Source organism: Zootoca vivipara, chromosome 2 (assembly GCF_963506605.1).
Source record: "Zootoca vivipara chromosome 2, rZooViv1.1, whole genome shotgun sequence".
NCBI lineage: Eukaryota > Metazoa > Chordata > Lepidosauria > Squamata > Lacertidae > Zootoca > Zootoca vivipara.
The window spans coordinates 102,815,261-102,836,606 of NC_083277.1; the positions used below are offsets into that span (position 1 = coordinate 102,815,261).

Sequence of the window (21,346 nt, forward strand, 5' to 3'; positions counted from 1 at the left end):
GGTGGATATTTGGATATTCTGCACTTTTATGAAACATTAAGAAATTTCTAACCTAAACTGGTATAGTATGTGGGTAAATACTGTAACAATGTGCATGTACATCTGTGTACATCTGCACCCACAGATAAATGGAACACATTACGCAGCCAATAAGTTTTCACTGCTGGTGGTTCAAAAGATCACCTTCATTGAAGAAGTGGTGACAGCAGAGGTGCCAATGGGATTTCCTGGGCCTGATATACTAGATGTGGATTGGGGTGCCCACATTCTTCCTCCCACTATCTATTGGCAAAAACCGCTGCTTTATATACCGGTACGTATAATAACTGAGACTAACCTACTTCACAGGGTTGTTGCAAAAATCAAAATCAAAGGGATATGGGGAGAGTAAATGTACACATTCTTGAGGTCATGGGAGGAAAAGGAAGATAGAAATATAATGTAGCATTCACAGACCATCTAGAAAGAAATAAAAATGCACCAGGACAGGAATCAGCCCCACCTCTAGTACTAGAGATTCGGGAGTCCTCATCCGATTCCCAAAAACACAAGTATGGAAACACTTTTTGTTGTTTGTGCAGCATAATCAGTGTACATGGGACTTCACGTAGTAGTAGCAGTTGTAGTAGTAGTTGTTGTTAATATTAATTATTATTATTATTATTTACTTATATGCCACCCATCTCACTGGGTTGCCCCAGCCACTTCCCCAGCAGCTTCCAACAGAATATAAAAAAAGATAGCAAAACATCAAACATTAAAAACTTCCTGATACAGAGCTGCCTTGAGGTGTCTTCTAAAAGTTGTGTAGTTCTTTATCTCCTTATCTTTTTCAGCTGATGCCAGAAATTATTTTGGTTGTATTTATTATTATTAAAGTCAGCCATTTTTAAAGAAGCTGACAATATATCACAGCAATGAAGCAATGCAACTTTAATTTGGAGAGAAGTTAACTTTCCCTTTTGCTATGCTTTAAATATATAAAGATCAAAGAAAAGAAAAGAACTGAGATTCAAATTCAACTTTTAAGCAAAAATGACAATGTCTTCATGAGTTAATATTAATCCTTTAATTATGAATTTCAAAGGTTTAAATACTTTCTCTGACCTTGGCTTTAAATAATTATGCCAAGTGCAGCTTTCTTTAAATTCAAAAAATATTCTGAATTGTTGATCACAGCCTTTAATGGTTTCAGGCTGGCAGATTTCCAACGTAATCCTTAGAATGCTGTTTAAAATTATAGACCAAGAACCTGATGCAGGTAAATGAAATGTCAGTTTCACAAAGGCTGTTCCAACTCTATATGCAAATTGCCCCATTTGGTTGCTACATTTCATCTTGTAATAAATTGCAGATTGTGTTTTAATACACGCTAAAACATTTAAACACCTGAATGTTGACCAGTGGAGATAAGCATTTTGAGAAGTTTCAATGCAGTTTTAACACTGAGCCACAAAAATGAATCATTTTTATTAGGGCCATAAATATCAGGGATTTAAGATAGTCAAAGCAGCATCAGAGAATCTGCCACAGCAGTGGCCAATGCCCTCACTCCCAAAAGAATAAAGTAAAATCAAAACAAATGATATCAAAATGTCAAGCTCAATAGGCTTTTTAAATTTACATTAAGAATTCTCTGCAAATTAAAGTGCTCAAAATGACCCTATTCATGCAGTGAGATGTTGGGCATTATGTGCATATAATGCAGGTAAACACATATACATCTGTCCACAATGCTGGCACTTAGTTTTAGGGAACCCCTGGGCATGACTCCCTCAGCAGAATTGCCCATATTACAAATACATTCACTTTGCTAAAGTTACCACCTATTGAAGGAGATGTCTCTCTATTCCTTTTCACCATAGTGCAGAGGTTTTCAACCAGTGTGCCGTGGCACCCTAGGGTGCCTTAAATGATGGTCAGGGGTGCCACAGTCAACACTGGCCTCTATCCCTCTTTCCTTCTCTCCCTCCTCTGATGCCCTCTTGTGTCTCTGTCTCCATCAGGCCGCAAAGGCTGGGGGCATCCTCTTCCCAGGCCCCTGGGGGGTGGCATGAAGAGACACCTCTATTTGGGGTGGGGTGGGTGTCTTAGAGACCTGGGGCAGTGGTGACAGCTGCCCAGAGGATTCCCAAAAGAGGGGGGGGAGCCTGAGGGAAAACTCCACAAGGGAGGGTGTTTGAAAAGGGGTGGCTCTGCAGGTAAGGGGTGACATAACTGGATTTCTAAGGCTCAGAGCACATTTCGCTACAGGGGAGCAGCAGAAAAAAATGTACCAGTAGTTCAAGGGAGCCATGGACGGAGAAAGGTTGAAAGCCTCTGACCTATTCCCTTGTCTACTCCCCTTGGCCACAGCAAGAGAGGGAGGAAGCAAGTTTCACAGTAATTTCCCTAGAAATGCAGCACTAGTCAAGTTTTCCTGCGTACTAGTTTTCCTGCTTACCTTTTCGAGCGCCATCTCCATTTCTGTAGCTTTAGTCTTTTGCAGATCTAGTATCATCTTTTCTGACTCAGCTTTCAGCTTGTTCATGGCAGTCTCATGGTCCCGAACAGTTTTTTGTTTTTCTTCTTCTCTGAGAAGGCTAAGTTCAACTAGCTGCTGTTTTCTCTGTGTATTCACTTGAATGAGCTCTTCTCGCAGTGTGTGGATCTGGGCTTCCATATCAGAGATGATCTTTAAAATAGTAATGATAGAAAAGTTACTTTTTATGTTTAGTTTTTTCTACTAAAAACAAACACATGAGATTACCATTTTGAGTAGAGAACTACCACATCATAGGTGTGAAACAAGAAAGAAGATTCCACCTAAACATTAGGAAGAACTTCCTGACAGTAAGAGCTGTTCGACAGTGGAATTTTGAGTGTGGTGGAGTCTCCTTCTTTGGAGGTCTTTAAGCAGAGGCTTGACAGCCATCTGTCAGGATTGCTTTGATGGTGTTTCCTGCTTGGCAGGGGGTTGGACTGGATGGCCCTTGTGGTCTCTTCCAACTCTATGATTCTATGAAACCATTTCCCTAGATTATTGGAAAGTAAGAGTGTATGAAGGTACCGTATATACTGGCGTATAAGACGACTTCCTGACCCATGAAAATCGTCTCAAAAGTTGGGGGGCCGTCTTAAACGCCGGGTACTAGAATCAGCAGTCTCCGCATATGGTGGGGGGAGCTCAAAAACGGCCGTGGGGCATGGCACAGTTTCCCTAAAGGAGTCCCTGAAGAAGCGCGCGCTCGGGAGAGGGCTGCTCTCCGCAGGGGCGAACGCACGGGCAAACGGCTCCCTCATGGCTTTGCCTGGATTAGCGCCTCTTCCGCAGGGGCGAACGGCTCCCTCATGGCTTTGACTGGATTAGCGCCTCTTCATCGGCACACCGGGGGGGGGGGTGCCTGAAGTGAGGAGGATAGCCCGCTCAGCCCAGCCGTCCAGCGTCAGACAAACAAAAGGGAACAAAAGGGGGGGAGGGAGCAAAAGGGAAAGCTTTCTTGCACTGTCGGCTCCTGCTTTAGAGAGGGAGAGGGAGCTGAGCTGGGTGTGCTCGGCTTGCTAGGGGTTAAAAGGAACTGAGCAGGAGTCCTAGAGAAGATAGCCCGCTCAGCCCAGCCACCCGAAGCCGTGTGCAGGAACAAAAGGGAAGGCTTTCCTGCAAGGAAAATGCTGTTGCCGCTCTCCTCTGCAAGTGCTGTCTTCTGGGTGGGTGGAAGGTGCTCTTGCTTTAGAGAGGAAGAGGGGGCTGAGCTGGGTGCGTTCGGCTTGCCCAGCCACCCGGGAAGGCTTTCCTGCAAGGAGAAGGCTGTTGTCTCTCTGCTCTGCTGCCTTCTGGGTGGGTGGAAGGAGCCCCGAAACGGGGGGGGGGAGAGAAGCGGTGGTGAAAGGGCAGCTCTCCCAGGAAAGGATGTGGAGAAAAGGCCATCAAGTTTCAATGAAACCCAGTTCTCCCCACAGGAGCATAGGAAGTTGCCTTATAGACCACAATATGTCATTGATATACTTATGACATAAGATGATGAACAGGAGGATTTTGAAGGCTTTTAAAGGGAAACTGTCAAATTAAAATTACCATATTGAAATCAAATCTGATGTTTCTTTAATTTTTATTTGGTGTGCGGTGCGGTGGAAGAGGGGTAGTCTTACACGGCGAATATATACCAAACTCTATATTTTAACTGGAAAAGTTGGGGGGTCGTCTTATACGCCCAGTCGTCTTATACGCCGGAATATACGGTATGTATATGTGCTGTTAAAATGCATCCAAAATAGAAAGTCTGGCACACAATGCAGACAAGTTTTGTGCTCACATTAAAGCTCCTTATTCAAGATTGTAATCCATAAAGCCGTGAATTAAAAGTAGGTTTGCTGCAAGCATAATATTCCGTAATATTTCAGGAAATCAGGAAACAAGATTCTCTTGCATCCTGATCCATGCATTTCACTTGGGAAAAAGTTGCATTTATTTCAGTGGGACTTATTTCCAAGAAAAGCATGCTCAATATTGTAGACTGTGGGCCTACTCTTGAGACAATCGAGGGAAAACTGGAAAATGTAATGCTGAAAATCACGTGCCAGAAAAGAATCCTTATCTTTATACCTCATAACAACTTATAGCAAATGTTACCAAATCTGAGGCTTCCAAAAACAACAACAAAAGGACCTGTGCCTTTGGATTGCACAAATAATGCATATCATAAACTCACGAACTTGTTTATAAATAGTATCTAGTCATGCCTGTTGCGAATTAAAAATAAATTAAGGCACATGTACTGAGAAATGGAGAGGTTTTTTTAAAAAATAATAATCAGTTGACTTTGTTTATTCACCATATTTTTCTGTGTATAAGACTAGGTTTTTTGTCCAAAAATAAGGGTCGACTTATACATGAGGGCGTATTATAGACGGAAAAATACGGTATTTCTCACCATTCCACTGCATTTGCAGTTAAAAAAGAATAAAAACCAAACAGTAAAAGAAGAGAAAGGTGCAATAGATAAAAAATAATCTCAAAAAATTCAGGAGCAGTTGCAAAGGTCTATTTAATCCAGCAGGTGCAGTGCCTGCAACTGTAGGTTGGGGAGCACTTTAACCTCCCAGAGTAGGGAGCTGCAAAAGCTACACACAGCCACAGAGAAGGTCCTCTCCCACATACTAACCAGTGACATCTGGACTCAAAAACAAGGCTACACAGTAGAATATAGGGCAAGGCAGGCTGCTTTGGGATGAGATTGTGAACTGCTGACTGTGGGTACTGTATTCAAGCCTGAAGAACTACCAGATGGAGAATTATAAACATTCACTCACTCTTGTGAACCATCATATCCATCAACACTCAATCAGAAGTAGTTAGTAAAACACACTTGGTTCAATATACATTAAGAGGCAGCGGTGTTGTGTAGGTTGCCAGTGCCCAGGGCTGTGCAGAGGGTGGGAGTGAGGGATGGAAACCGATGGAGTATGTGCATTCAACTGCCTAACAGTGTCCGCGTCACCCAGGAAATCACAGCTACAGAGATAAGAAGAGTCTTTCAGTTGCCTGAAGAGGTCACTTCCTGGTTCGCATGGAGCTGTTTTCAACGAAGCCCAGCAATGGAAGCTCACAAATGTATTGAGGCAGCATTGGGTGCTGAAAGTTTGTGCCCCCTAACAATTTTGCACTCGGGACAACCATCCCCATGGCCCCCCACACTATGCCACTATTAAGAGGTCTTTATATACTGTATCTCAAGATTCAATTGATAATTGATAAAAGAAATGGTTTAGTATGCAATTCACATACATAACTGTAGCTTTTTTACGGTACCTTGCCTCGCTTACAGAGTTTGGCAATGTGGATTAGAAGGAGCAAACATTATAGCTACGTGGTTACTTGGCAGTTGGGGAGTGGGGAGCATAGGCATGCATAAATGAGAGATAAACAGTAGCAGCAAATAGCAAATAGCATTGCAATTAACATATTTCATAGTGCAAAGTCAGACCACAAAAAATCTAAAAAAATGTTGTTTCACTTTATTAAATCATTTCAGGTATGAACGTTTCTAAACCTTCTGTGGCTTACTTGTCAAAACACTTATCACTTGAGTTGTCATTAAAATAAATAAATAAATAAATAAATAAATAAATAAATAATAAAAAATTGAGCAGTAGTTGACAAGAATCAAGGACAAGAACACCCTGGTAGCAGGTGCTATTTTTTAAAAGCGTTGGGTTTAATACGGCAAAACTAAATTTCACTGGAATGCCAACAATTTCTAAGAATAGTCAATTTTACACAAATATTATTGAGCTACTCAACAACACATTATATTTGGGGGGAGAGATCTTAAGGGACTGTAGGGGTCTAAAGCAGGGGTTGGCAAACTAAGGCCTGGGGGCTGGATGCGCCCCCCCCAGGCTCATAAATCCGGCCCAAGGACCCTGCCGTCTGCTTGGTCAGTCCCCACGTGCTGCGGATGCCTTGCTGTGAAGGGACTGACTTCCACGATGCTGGCACGGCTTCTGGGTAGACGGCAATGCTGGCGCAGCTTTGGATTGGCTGCAGGAAGCTCCAGCAGCCAATCCGAAGCGTGGATGTCTCTGGGGCCCAGACGTTGGTGCGGCTTCGGATTGGCTGCCGGGCAGGCGACGGGTCACAAGGCTTCAGCCAAAGCTTGGCGCACCTGCTGGCCCCACGCCTGGCGCCCAGTTCGGCGCTGCTGCTGGTGGCACGCTTGGGGGCCATGCTGGAGCAGCTGGAGGGCGAGCTGTGCGTCATCTGCACTGTGCTCTGCATGCACGGCCTGCCCGCCGATCTGGCCTCGGACGATGGACGTGGTGCATGCCACCTGGGAGCTCCGCGGGGACGGGCTGATGGAGTGGCTGCTGCTCGTCAACAATGCCAGTGAGTGGGCGGCGCCAAGAGGCACTCCTGAGCATGTGCAGAGTACATTCCTCCTCCAGGTCTGGAGGCAGCTGCGGGACCGGCTTGCAGGGTATTTATATTTTTCGAAATATAGTTCGGCCCCCCACAAGGTCTGAGGGACAGTGGACCGGCCCCCTGATGAAAAAGTTTGCTGACCCCTGGTCTAAAGTAATGGTAACAGCAGCAGGTTCATATCTGGTCTTCTCCTTCTCCTTCTTCTTCTTTATACCCCACCCATCTGCCTGGGTTTCCCCAGCCACTCTAGGTGAAGGACAGGTAAGAAATATTATAAACAAAACAGGTGCCGGTGGCCCTATTAAAAAAGCAAAACAGTGAGGAAAACTAAAACATCCTTTAAAATAACAAGTTATCTCCCTAAAGTCTTCCCTCCAACTGGGTTTCAATACCCAAAGGGAGGTCAGCTGGAAGAAAATCACCTTAGGTGGTAAGATACTTCAGGGAACAAACTGCAAGTAGGAAAGACAATTCCATGCTCCTCGCTGCACACACCTTTTTATCTTCACAATTAGATTGCAAACCTGCTGTTTTTCTCTGCAGTTGGGGAAGATCCAGTTTTAAGTGTATAGAACTGCTGTAGTCTCATCTAGTTTGACCCATTCAGGTTGTAACTTCTCCCTCAGCGCATAAAGGCGTTTTCTGAGTTTGGCTAACCTTCTTTCTTTCTTAAATTGCTAAATGTGCCCCCCTCCCCAAAATCTATAAATTCCACTAAGCTTTGCATAACATATTGTCTAATTATTTCTAACTTTCGTCTATTATGTGTTGAGCTCCTTTAGAAGATAACAGCTTGTCTGAGAAGGAAAAGAGAACAAAGTGAATGAAGATAATGTGATACATACAAGAATTGCTACTCCATTGTTCTTTTAGTGATTGAATAATTTCTGGTAGGTTTTTTTCCATATTTTTTTCACTCAAATATTTGCATTTTATAACAGTAAAGCAAAATGTTCTTCTTTATAATAAGTTGCCTCATTTTTATGCATACACCGCTTTAAACAAGAATATTTTTTACTGAACAGCTTATGTACGAGAATGTGATTAATGGCAAAGCAAACACTGAAATTCACAGGGGCCTGCATACGAAATATGTTTTCAACCTAGAAAATATGTACGTTTTTGAACTGTAAATCCCAGTTTTGTAATAAGAGTTTCATCCACATAAATGCCACTGCTATCCAAAGGGATATAGGGAATCAGTTTCGAATTGATTCTTAAGTCTTAAATACTACCAAGATTTTGCATTGCCAAAAGGAGAAATAGGCTTACTATGTACCATTAAAGTGAAATTACCTATTAGTATTCAGATTCTACAGCTAGTATTTGGAAGGGAGCCCTATAACAAGATTGCTTTAAAAAACACATTCTCAGTAGCCTACAGTGTCAGCTGTCGCTTTATGATCTCTGTGCTGCTCTCCTCTAAGTACTTCTTTCCCAAATGTCTGCCAAGCCAAATTTATATTCTGTAGCATCTGAATAAATTAGGTTTTGTTTTCTTCCACAGAATTTGACAACTATGGTTGTGGTCTTCAGACTTGTCAACAGTACATAAGCCCTAGACATTCTAGAGGAGTGCAAGTTGGAATTGCACTTTGAAGGTTTATGGGATGGGGGAAAGGAATGAATTAGTACACTGTAGTAATGTCAAGCTAATAATAATAAATTCTTTAGTTGTAACAGCACAAATAGTGGCTTGCACTGTCACAGCAAAATATCATCAGATGCCTAGATAATTTCTGTTTCAGTAGAACGGTATGATGCTGTCTACTGAGGCACTGCAGTGAGGCAAGATGGGTTTTTAACCAATGGGGCAGCTATGCTACTTCAAAAGTCACGTCAGGCTAAGAACCTCCTGCAACTAGTCATGCGATCATGTTGATGGGAGACCTCTAGACTTGGCTCTTTGGTGCTATGAAAGCAGAAATATGAGTACCGTAATATAAAAATGTCTTTTGTAAAATCATTACAGCCTAAAGCAAAAACTGAACATTAACTTAGCAAATGACTCTTAGTTGAATGAGGAAATGTAAAATGGGAGAAGATAAATGGCTATTATTATGAGAAGATTATCACTTTAAAGTCCAGGCGTAGAGTGAGAAAGGCTTACACTGACAAGAATGTGCTTGTGATCTGATTTTCATAAAGCTACGCTCTCTGGAAATTAAAAATGCCAATATTTTTTTTTTTAACCAACCACTAAGACAGAGAACCTTACACATCAGATAACACAGACGGAGGGTCACCAACTAATTTGGGTCCATGGGAACATTCCAAAATTTGAGAAATGGTCATATGTACACCCAAATAATCAACATGTGCCAGGGAGGTTCAGCTAGTGCCTTCATTATACACCTTTAGGCACCAGGCAAAAAGGTTCCTCTTCAACCAGGCCTTTAGCTGATTATCATCCTATACCCTTTTAAATGTGTTGTGGGAGGGGTGAGGGTGAGGGGTTCTTGGTTTTTGTTCTTGCTTTTATTATGGAATTTAGGATTTTTCTCTTGTATTTTTCTCTTGTATTTTATGATATTTACCGATGAAGAACAGTATACAAAATACATACATACATACATACATACATACATACATACATACATACATACTTGTTTTCTGTGTGGATTTATCCCCCTATACTTGATTTTGCACACACACACACACACGAAATGTATGGCCAGTTCTAAGTGTATTAGTTAAAAAACAACAACACCCTATTTATATAACATGTTGTTTGATCCTCATTGTCCACTTTGACATTTCTGTGAAGTGGTTTGCAGTTAAAGTTGATTTGCATCTAACTGACTAGAACAAATTGAAGCCAAGCCAAAAGAACCTTCAAAGTCAGATTATGGTTCCTTGTGTTAGTTTCATTGCTGTATACATATAACGTGCTTGACAGTAGTGTCAATTTGATCTTTGTCCATCCAGGCTTAAAACATTTTGCTGGGATAAACTGGCACCACAAGTTTAGAGCCTTTGCACAACCCCCAAGGAAGGCAATTTTCTGTTCCTTTCTGGCAAAACTATCATCAAATCATCATGATGGTAATTTAGAGCCATTCTCCAATGCAAAATTAAACAGGGTAATTGAGTAAGTGGTGGCTGATCAACTCCATATAGTTCTGAATGAGAATAAATTTCTAGGCCAACTTCAGTTGTTCTGCAGGGCTGACAGGAACTGAAATCACATTAGAAGATAAGCTAAAAGTGAATATAGATGAAATAGAAGTATGTTGGTGAGATTATCTGGTCTAGATAGGGGTCACACCCCTTGAAAGATCAGGCTGACAGACTGGACATAGTTTTTGATCAGTACTTCTCAATGGACAAGTCTAAGCTGTGACAAATAAGACTTTCCTAATCTGCATCAAATGTATTCTCTTTTGTAGGCCAGGACAAACTATTTCGTATTCCTGGGGTAAGGCACCACCTAGCAGAATATTGGCACGATTTGGCAACAAAACAGGCTACCTGCAGGAGAACAGGACCATGGTCAGCTCCTTATGGAGTATTGGTGGCTGCTTACAGGAGAACCCAGGGCAGCAAGCTATGAATATTGCTCTAGCCAGCAAATGTCTAAAATGTGAGCTTTCATAGGTATGTAGCTAAGGGGTTGTCCCTTGCTCTGCCTTAACTGAGAGTATTTATACTGAGTTAAAGGGACCATACCCTATTGCTCAGGCATAGGTTCTGGTGGGGCTCTTGCTATCCCTGTCTGAAGGGTGGAAGGGACCTGGAAGGAAAACAAGTGAGCCTGGGCTGAGGAGCATCGGCCCCTTACGCTGGCCCTCGCCCCACCCCCACCTGGCTGCCATTAGGCCTGCTGAGATGGGGGCAGGGCGACGGCCTCCCTGGAACAAAGGTGGGTGGCTCACCTGTACCAGGAGCCTGCGCAGTGTCGCAAACCCCGCCCACCCAAGGGATGGGGTGAGCGGAAATTGCCTTCTTGCATCCTCAGTGTCAGAGAAGGAGTGCAGGGCTACTTCCTCATGTTAAGGAAATGCTGGTAAGACTAGAACCTGGTTTCTCTCACATAGGAATGCCCAGCAATCTTTCTAGGGCTTTCTTCAAACATGATGCCATCAGGATCCCCATCTCAGATGGTGGAAATCTCAAAATGAATATTACAAATGTGCTCTCTGTGGAGCTGAAACATTCCTGAAAAATGTTAAAGAGGCATAGGCAATGAAAGCTTATTACAAAATGTGTCAGGCATCATCATACATGGCCAACCTCTGAGAATAATGTTGAGGGTTCATGTTCCTCTTTTGGGGTCCCTTCCCCAAAAGTTGCAGTGGTTTCCAATTAGGTTCCAAACCTAATTCAAAGAGCTGAACTGTTTGGCTCTCCAAGTCCTAAATGATCTCAGCCTAGTGTATCTCAGAATAGTATTGTTCCTGTGGGCACCGAACAAGATGAAATCAAGTGCATCTCGTTACACAAATATTTGGATTCCACTTCCTTCTATCACAAATGCCACTGGCAAGAAGATAAAAACTTATTTGTCAGATACAATGCATTAAGAAGTCAATATACAGACTTGCAACACAAAAGAGGGCCAAATGTAACACACAATAATTGCTGATTTTCTCAGTCTATGAAATGTGAAGGGGAGACTTACTGTATATCCACAAAAACGTGGGTTCTTATGTTAAGGAAGTGTCTGACACACATCTACTGTGAGTTTGGAGATTAATATCTCTGTTCATATGGAATCCCTGCTAGGAATACTTTGACTAGATCATGCCCTAGTTTATTTTCATTTAAATAATTAAAAAAATATGTTAGGCAGAGGATTATTTAATGTGTCAACAGCTCTATGATCTCTCAAGAATGCTTAAGGTTTTTAGATTAAAGGAAGATGAAATATAGCACACAGGCAAGTAAAATTGTGGATTTGACTTTAACATTTGCTTGGTGCTTCTTGAAGTTGTGTCTAACGTTATAAAGTCTAAATCAGCTCCATCATAACTCTGACTGAGGTTGTCAAAAGTCGAAAGATTAGATGGTAAATGTAGTTGCATATTTTCCTTTTAAAATGTAGCTTACAAATCCAACTGATAGGTTAAATACTTAGACATTTACGCTGTCCCAGTATTTCTAGCTTCTTTCACCTTTGCAAGCATCTCTGACAGATCCTTAAAAAAATTGTCTACTAGGAGTAAGGTGTTATGTTGCTAACTTGCATATGTCCTCCATTAATTTTAACAGCAGTAATCTGCTTACAAATGTCAAAGCTCTCCTGTAAGATACATTACAAGTGACAGCTTTGAAATTTTGCATATGCTGAAATCTGTTTTGCTATCTGTTGTGAATCTATTGGAGGCACATCCTCAACTTGTAAAACAGCTGCTTTCATTTCAAGTTTTATGGGTTTAGATGTATATATTTAATTGCTGTATTATCACAAATCACCCTGGAAATATTGTTAATAATAATAATAATAATAATAATAATTTATTATTTATACCCCGCCCATCTGGCTGGGTTTCCCCAGTCACTCTGGGCAGCTTCCAACAGAAAAATAAAACACAGTGATCTATTAAACATTAAAAGCCTCCCTAAACAGGGCTGCCTTCAGATGTCTTCTAAAAGTCTGGTAATTGTTTTTTCTCTTTGACATCTGATGGGAGGGCGTTCCACAGGACGGGCGCCACTACCAAGAAGGCCCTCTGTCTAGTTCCCTGCAATGAGGGAACCGTCAGAAGGCCCTCGGTACTGGACCTCAGTGTCCGGGCAGAACGATGGAGGTGGAGACGCTCCTTCAGGTTTGAGGGAAGGTAGAATATAAAGTATTTTAAATAAATGCAATTCATATACTAAGATAAATAAACTCCTGCAAATGATGCAGTGAAAACTGAGGACTTTTCAAGGCCCATTGATTTCAGTGAAATAATTAAGCCAGTCCATAAGTTTATTCATGTCTACATAATAACAAAAGTTTCTCCTATAGTTTTTAAATCAGGGAAAGCTGAGTATTAAAGGTCAGAGGAAGCAGAGAATTTAGCATTTTACCTGGGCGGGAGTTATATATTACCGGTATTATTGAGAAGGGATGGTTTGCTGTCGAAACAAAAAATTGAAATAACTATCATATTTGCATGCAGATTTCTATTTCAATGTCTGGGAGATAGACCAGTTGCCATCTTAACGTGTGAAGTCGGAGGGTACTCCTGGACCTACCTTTGTCATTGGTGAGGCAACTCCTTTAACTAAATTTGGCCATTGTTGGACACAAACAGTGTGGCCACAGTGATAACACAAGGGCTGGATTACTGTGGTGCCCTGTATGTGGGACCTCCTTCAAGACTGGTCTGTAAACTGCAGCTGATACAGGATGCAGCAGCTACCAACAGCTTGTAACACCTTTGCTGAAGTAACAATATGCTATCTGGCCATGGTTTTCCTAGTGTTGCCACTCCCCTCCAAGCTCATTCAGAGCAGCACCTTTCAGTGTCGCAGCACATGCCCTTTGAAATTCCCTCCTTGTTGAGATTGGTAACACAGATAATAGGTTTCTGGTGCATGCTCAACACATTATTGTGCTTCTGTAGGTGGTTTCAAACATATGAGCTGAACCATGTATCTTTGCGAAGTGAATTTTATGTTTAGTTGTGGCTTTAATTCTTGGCTCTCCAGATGCTGTTGTGCTTCAACTCCCATCACCCTGACCACTGTCAATGCTGCTGCCTAGGAATGAATGGAGTTGGGGTCACCCACATATTGAGGGCCACAGGTTCCCTATTTTTGATTTTAGCTTGCAATTTTGCCAGCGCAACAAACAGTTGCTGTAAGTCACTGACCACAGAAATGTTTGACATCTATTTTTTGTGTGTGTTCTGACTAAAGACAATAATTCTGAGCAAGTGCTAATAATTAAAGTTATGGTAACATGGTTGATTAGTACCTCCCTATGTTGTGTGTGTGAACAAAGCGATTGCACATTAGTTTGCAGCAGAAAAAAAATAAAAAAATAAAGCAGCCCTCTGCCACCACAGGATAGTTTTGTTCATATTTTCCCACAGGCTGTATATAAAAAATAATTATGTATAATGTGTCAGTTCTCAAGAAACATGTAATGGCCAGCTGCCAAGGGCCCTTTCTTTCCCTCTCAGCATGACTTAAATTGAAATGCAGGATCCAGTCCCCTCTCACCAAAGCAGTATAAACTAAACTGTGGAGTTCTCTCCCCTCTTACACCTTCACTACACAGCTTTCGGCAAATGCTGAAGAGGCACCTATTTACCCTGGTGTGTTTTTGAGGGAACTACCCTATTCCTGTGATATGTTATAAAAGTTTTTATACTGAATTTTTAACTGCTGTAACCTGCCCTGAGATCTTCTGGCGAAGAGTGGGCAAAATTTTTTAACAACATCCTTTGCCCTTTTAAAATGGGGGGATTTGGGGGGAGGCTATTGGGTTGTTGTTTTTGTTTTGATTATGCATTTCGTGGTTTTATATTTTGATTTTATTCAGTGAACTGCCCTGAGACCTCCGAGTATAGGGCGGAATATTAATTCAGTAAACAACAACAGTCTGCCCCTACTGGATATGAAACAAAAGGCAACTACACATAGCATTGATTGTTGGTAGGGCTGCAACCTTGGATTAATCAATTTAATTGACTAAAATAGTACTCATGATTAATCAGGGTGCAGATACACAGACGTTTATAAATTTTTCAGAGGGAAACACTATATTGGGAGGCATCCCCCTTCTCTCTCTCAAATAGGGGAGAATGCCTCTTCAAATATTATTGCTTCAGAACTGTTCATTCTATTCAAATGCAAATTTAGTTCATTACTCAACTAAGATTACTTTAACCAATGGAGAAATCTAACTGTAAGCACTGGAGGAAACAGTGCAAACTCTTTTTGCTTTAAGTATATGCCAATGAGACCATGAGACAAGTTGCCCTGCCACTGATGTTCACCATCACCATCATTTTATCAACAAAGTTTGTCTGAACTGACAAACTATGGTTAATTTTAACTATGTTTAGCTTTAAAATACGCAACTTCAAACCATGGTTTCTGAAACTGTGTTGCTGAAACTAACCACAGTTAATCAGAGTTCTTGGTTCAGATAACACAGCAAGTTGTGGCTGATCAAAAGCAGAAGCAAAAACTTCTGAAGTTTTATGTGGTCTGTCTTCTGCATATTATACACCAGGCATAGGCAAAGTTGGCCCTCCAGATGTTTTGGGACTACCACTCCCATCATCTCTAGCTAATAGGACCATTGGTCAGGGATGATGGGAGTTGTAGTCCCAAAACATCTGGAGGGCCAACTTTGCCTATGCCTGTTATACACCAATATGGTTGTCCTGATGGATAACTTGTATCCGGAAAGAGAAGGGGAAAGTGAAATCCTGTTGGTTTTCCTTGATGTCTCAGCAGCTTTTGACACCACCAACCATGGTATCCTCTTGGACTAGCTCTGCAGGCTAGGAGTTGGAGGTACAGTATTGCAGTGGTTCTGCTCCTACCTGCAGGGTCAGTCCAGAAAGTAGCACCAGGAGACACTTTTTGGTCTCATGACAGATGTGCTGTGAGATGCCAGTAGATTCAATTCTGCCTCACATACTATTTAACACACACATATACATATACCACAGATATGTGTGACAAACCTTTGGTTCTCTAGATCAGTGTTTCCCAATCTTGGGTCGCCAGTTGTTTTTGGACTACAACTTCCATCATCCCCAGCTAGCAGACCAGTGGTCATGAATGATGGGAACTGTAGTCCAAAAACAGATGGAGGGCCAAAGTTGGGAAACGCTGCTCTAGATGTTGCTGAACTACAACTCCCAGTCACCCCTGGCCATTGGCTATGCTTGCTGGGGCTGATAGGAGTTGCAGTTGCAGCAACATCTGAGGGTCAAAGGATTCCCACACCTGATCTATATATTGGGAGCAGTCATCACGAGATATGCAGATAACACCCAGTTCTATTTTTCCTTCTTAGGAATGCAGGAATTGCCTTCTACTGAGTCAGACCATTGGTCCATCTTGCTCAGCATTGTCTACATTGACTGGCAGTGGCTCTCAGAGTTTTATGAGTTTATGTAGATGCTAGGGGTTCAACTTGGGACCTTCTATATACAAAGCAGGTGTTCTGTGACTGATCTACTGCTCTTTCCTTAACACGTGAAGCTGTGCAGGTGCTGGATCAGTGTGGTGGCAGTAATGTGTTAGACCAGGGATGTCCAACAGATCGACTGCGTTTGACTGCTCGATCCCTGGGAGGTTCTGATCGATCCTTTTCCTTTGTGGTGGCATAACAGCATCCGGCCCTGCTTCCTCGCCCCGTCCTCCATTTCCGCATGATTGCTGAAATGGAAGACGGAGTTTCTGCTGTGAGGCAGATTGTTTCCTTAGCGATCTGTTGGTAAAAAAGCTAAACAACTAAGACTTAGACTGGAACCCCCCCAAAAGGGGACATCCTTCCCTAAAAAAAGCTCAACAGCTTTGACCTGAAACCCGCCCCCGCCAAAGGCGTAGATCACTGCCAGTTTTTTATTCTATGAGTAGAGTGCAGTCTCTTGGGAGTTGGACGTCTCTGTGTTAGACGATAGCTAATAAACTGAAACTGAATCCCACCAAGATGGAGGAGCCGTGGATTGCTGGTTCTCAGACCTAGGAAACACCAGCCTGTTCTAGACAACACTCAACTATTCCTGGATCAGGTACATAGTCTAGGGATACACCTTGATTTGACCTTATCACTGGAGGCTCAGATGGTCCTGGTGGCATGGGGTGCCTTTTTCTAGCAATGTCTGGTTTGACAGCCATTTCTGGACAGCGATACACTCTAGTAACCTCCCATTCAGAGCACTGCAATTTGTCCATGCAAAGCTACCTTGAAGACACTCTAGGAGTCTAGTTATTGCAGCAGCTACCACAAAATACAGCAGCAGAAGTATTAACAGACATCTCTGCACAAAATACCGTATTTTTCCGTATATAAGACTAGGTTTCTCCCCTTAAAAATAATGTCCAAATTTTTTGGGGGGGGGGCATCTTATACACGGATAGATCTCCCCCCATTTTCTTTAAAAAAGAGGCTCCCCAAATAGGGGGCATCTTATACATGGGGGGCATCTTATGGACGGAAAAATATGGTATGTAACACTGTAATGATTCACACTGGCTGCCTTTTGTCACTTGGCCCACTTCAAAGTGTTAGTTGATTTGCAAAGCCCTGAACAGCTCAGGATTTGGGTTTTCTGAAATAACACCTACTGATTGTCCTTGCCTAAGCTTTAAGTTTGGTTGGGGAGGCCTTCTTCAGCAAGGGCACCTCAGTTGTGGAATACAGTTCCCCTAAAGTTCAGCTGGTGCCTCCTTCCTTCCTCTTTCAGCACTAGCTGAAAACAGTTCTCTTCCTTCCTTCAGGTCTCTTCTGCATATGTTTTTTGGGGGGGGCATGTTATATGACAGGTGGATAAGCTGGTATGTTTTTAATTTATTTTACTGTTGTACCACATTTTATACTATGGTGACCTGGCCATAGATCACTTTGATGAGAACCAGGATATAAATACCATTAATAGTCATGGTGGCTTTCAGCAAAGTCAAATTGCATGTGATGAATACTATTTCCCTCCACCCATTCCAAACTTGCTTTTGTACGAAGGCTACTAAATACCAACAGACATAGTGATTTTGCTAGGTTCATAGCCTATCAAATAAAGAATACTTCGTGCAGTTGGTTAGAGCATGGTGCTGATAACCCTAAGGTCACAGTTTCGATCCCCATATGGGACAGCTGCATATTCCTGCATTGTAGGGGGGTTGGACTAGATGATCCTCAGAGTCCCTTCCAACTCTATGATTCTATGATTCTATTCACCCACGATAGTAACAACCACACTTTCTGGCTCACAAACTACTACAAGATAGACCATTTGCTTTAAGATCTTGCCTATCCATAACCTCTATTCCAATTCTGAATACACTCCTTAGTGAATACTATCTTGACCTTGTTACCTATCAGTTCTTCAATTAGTCCTAAAACATCATCCTTAGAATTGACAATTAAGTAGTATGAGTCACAAGGGATTCATAGCAATCACCTGAGAGTTTTTAACTCAAATCTGAATCAATTATCTTATAATGGCCGGAGATCAGAGAAAAGCAAAGCAAAATCTCTGGAGTTGAGATTATCTAAACTATGGGTGATATTCAATAAGTTTTGCTCAGAACAGAGCTACTGAGATTGGGGGACCTACGGTAATTTATGCTCATGAATTTCAATGCATTTACTCTGAGTAAAACCTAGAAGACCTAGGTGGTTTTTAAATGTCATCCAAGCTGAACCTGGTATCAGTGATGGTTTTCCTATAAAATCCTATGAAATTCTACTACAGAGACAGAATATACAATGGTTGACTGGAAAGCCAACTCCAGAGTCAGTTCTGGAACTGCTGTCTTGAAGGTGTAAGCAATATTGTGCAGCACTCACAGGTACCTGTATGAAGAATGAAATGAACAGCAATATGCCTTGTACAGCATTGTAATAAGCAAGCTGATGAAAAGAAATATGACTTTGAATCTGTCATTGAAAGAGATGATATTCACAATGACCTTTATGATTAAAATACTGGAGAAAATGTACTTCAGCTTTGCAGTTTTCATGATTTGTGAATGAAAGTATGGTAGCTACATACTGCCTTAATAAAAGTACTTGTTTTAGGCTATGAAAGAAATGTAATCCCTCAAGATAGTACCAACTACCCCGCTTTAAGGCTCATATAATTGGAAGGAATCGTGCTGACAGATGAAGGGAGGGAGGAGTATTGTTTTACACCGAGAAAGTTACCTCAATAGGGATATGATCAATCACTGATCAGTGTCAGATAACAGGCTAAGTAAGGAACATTTTGGTATACTTTGCGGAGGGCAGATCACATCTTGGACTCTAGGAACTATGTTAACTGTAAGTGAAATCTTTTTTAAAAAATCATTGCATTATTTACAGACCTTGAACAGTCTGTTCTTCATCTTTGCCACGATGCTCCCAAAATTATTTCAATGTGTCATGGGTGTTTTTTGGACGATGTGAGCATTTTGGAGCCAAACTGAGCAAAAGTTGTGAAACTTATAGCCCCAAACTGGATATTACACATTTTGGTTATTCTATTTATTGCTTTTGTATGAAGGCTACTAAATACCAACAGAAGTGGTGATTTTGCTAGGTTCATAGCCTATCAAATAAAGAATACTTCATGCTGCATAGTTCAGTTGGTTAGGGCATGGTGCTGATAACCCCAAGGTCACAGGTTCGATCCCCATATGGGAAAGCTGCATATTGCTGCATTGTAGGGGGTTGGACTAGATGATCATCAGGGTCCCTTCCAACTCTACGATTCTATGATTCTATTCACCCACGATAGTAACAACCACACTTTCTGGCTCACAAACTACTACAAGATAAACCATTTGCTTTAAGATCTTGCCTATCCATAACCTCTATTCCAATTCTGAATGCACTCCTTAGTGAATACTATCTTGACTTTGTGCTTGTTACCTATCAGTTCTTCAATTAGTCCTAAAACATCATCCTTAGAATTGACAATTAAGTAGTATGAGTCACAAGGGCTTCATAGCAATCACCTGAGAGTTTTTAACTCAAATCTGAATCAATTATCTTATAATGGCCGGAGATCAGAGAAAAGCAAAGCAAAATCTCTGGAGTTGAGATTATGCCAAGAACATCTTTAATCTCTGATAATGATGAGCTCTGCCACATTCACCTACAGACCTTCAGATTTGGTACCATGTCACTTTAGGCTTGGTACCTTGAATTCTGTGTACAGCCCTTACCCATCTAATTTTTGTAAATGTTTATTCACTAAACATATTCATTCATCTATAGAGATCAGAAACACTGCTGAGTATCTTTTTCAGATAAGAAATTCCAGAGTAAATAAATAAATAAAAAGTTATTATAAAGCAACGAACCACATTTTTTTAAAGAAAAGTCTTCTGATCTCCTCATAATCACACATAATTACAGCTTTAATGAAGGCAGCTGTTATGAGGGAAGAGCAATAATTTTCACGACTGAAAGATGTTCAAACCAAAAATTCAACAAGACAAGTGATGCTGCAAATATAAATTACACATTATTGGTTAATGCAATGTATTATTTTACTGCAGGAGGATGCCAAGGGAATAATTCTTATTCAAATAAAGTGAGTGTTAAAATCTGATTCTGGGACAGTTTCGGAAAAGATGCTATATCCGTCAAGAGCAGTTGCACAAGCATCAGGTGATGCTGGTACTAATTAATTGGCAGCTTTTTCTCCCTGTCGTCTTCTCTGAATCTCAAATGATGAAACTGCTTGTTCCTTTTATTGAACCAGCTTGGCCTAGACTAGCTTGTCCCGCAGTGACATGTATATTGAATACAAATCAGACAGCATAGCTTTAAATCTGTGTTGCAGCTCTCATTTCCAATTCGAGAACTGTACTATAATCATAAGCTTCTAGTGGATGAAAGGAAATCACTGCTCTGAATATTAGCTAATGCCACATTTGCAAGTCCTGAAAAGATCTGTGCTGTTTTTTAAAAAATAGATCATTTCTCGTGAACCTATATATATGAATTGCTTTGTACTGCTCGACTGATAGAAGCAATGCCTGTGCTGGGATTAAACCCTTTTCATCATAAAGCCTCATCTGGTTCGGAGTCCAAGTCCATCAAACCTTTTCCCTTTAAAGTCCCGCCTTTGATTCGACATCAATTTATTCAAACCGCAGCTGGGTGGCTGAAAACGAAAGGACAGCATCATTTAAACCAACCATGTTCCCAACTTGAAAGAAGGGCTATAATTAAAAAAATGGGCATAAAAGAATGGAAATGGGATAATATTTTTTAATGGTAGTTCAAAGGCTGACAGATGTCAAAGCCTTTGAAGATGTCAGTACAGTGAGCAAGAAGTTGCCATTAAATAGTTTGCCTGAGAGGTGAAGCAGCTTTTTAATGACTGAAAAAGCCCTTGCAGACACATCCTTCTGTTTTTAATTTGTCAGAGTTTCTGCTGTATTTTCTGAATAATGACATATGATTATAACTGCATAGCATACATATTTTTATAGTAGGTTAAATGAATACTTTATTTCGCATTCTCACAAAGCTAGATAAGAACTTTGCCCACAGAGAGCCCACACTAGATTCCTTCACATATTTATGGTAAATTTGATGGGACTGGCCAAAGACAAGAGTTATTGTGCATTGCATGCTTTGTTCTTTAAATGGTGCTAGAACTAGAGCTATCCCAATTTGCATGCATCCGCTGATGATCAGACTGACTTATGCCCTTCTTGGGGGTGATGACTGGCTTACGCCATCATCGACAATGAGTCCCTTTATAATTAGCTGATGGGCAAAGATGTCAAAACAAAGTAATGCTTTATTGAGGGTAGGGTGGGTATCCA

At 41.3% G+C, this 21,346-nt stretch overlaps 1 protein-coding gene across 6 annotated transcripts in view; it reads right to left on the minus strand.

The window, feature by feature from the left end:
- Positions 1 to 21,346, minus strand: part of CEP112 (centrosomal protein 112) — a 196,765-nt gene that overhangs the window by 63,114 nt on the left and 112,305 nt on the right. For all 6 annotated transcript variants that reach the window (XR_004691856.2, XM_035104028.2, XM_060271977.1 and 3 more), the window contains exon 21: positions 2,444 to 2,674. Coding sequence is in view for 5 of the 6 variants with exons in the window: in XM_035104028.2 (XP_034959919.1) it covers positions 2,444 to 2,674 (231 nt within the window). In the remaining variant the exon portion in view is untranslated. The remainder of the gene's footprint in view (positions 1 to 2,443; positions 2,675 to 21,346) is intronic.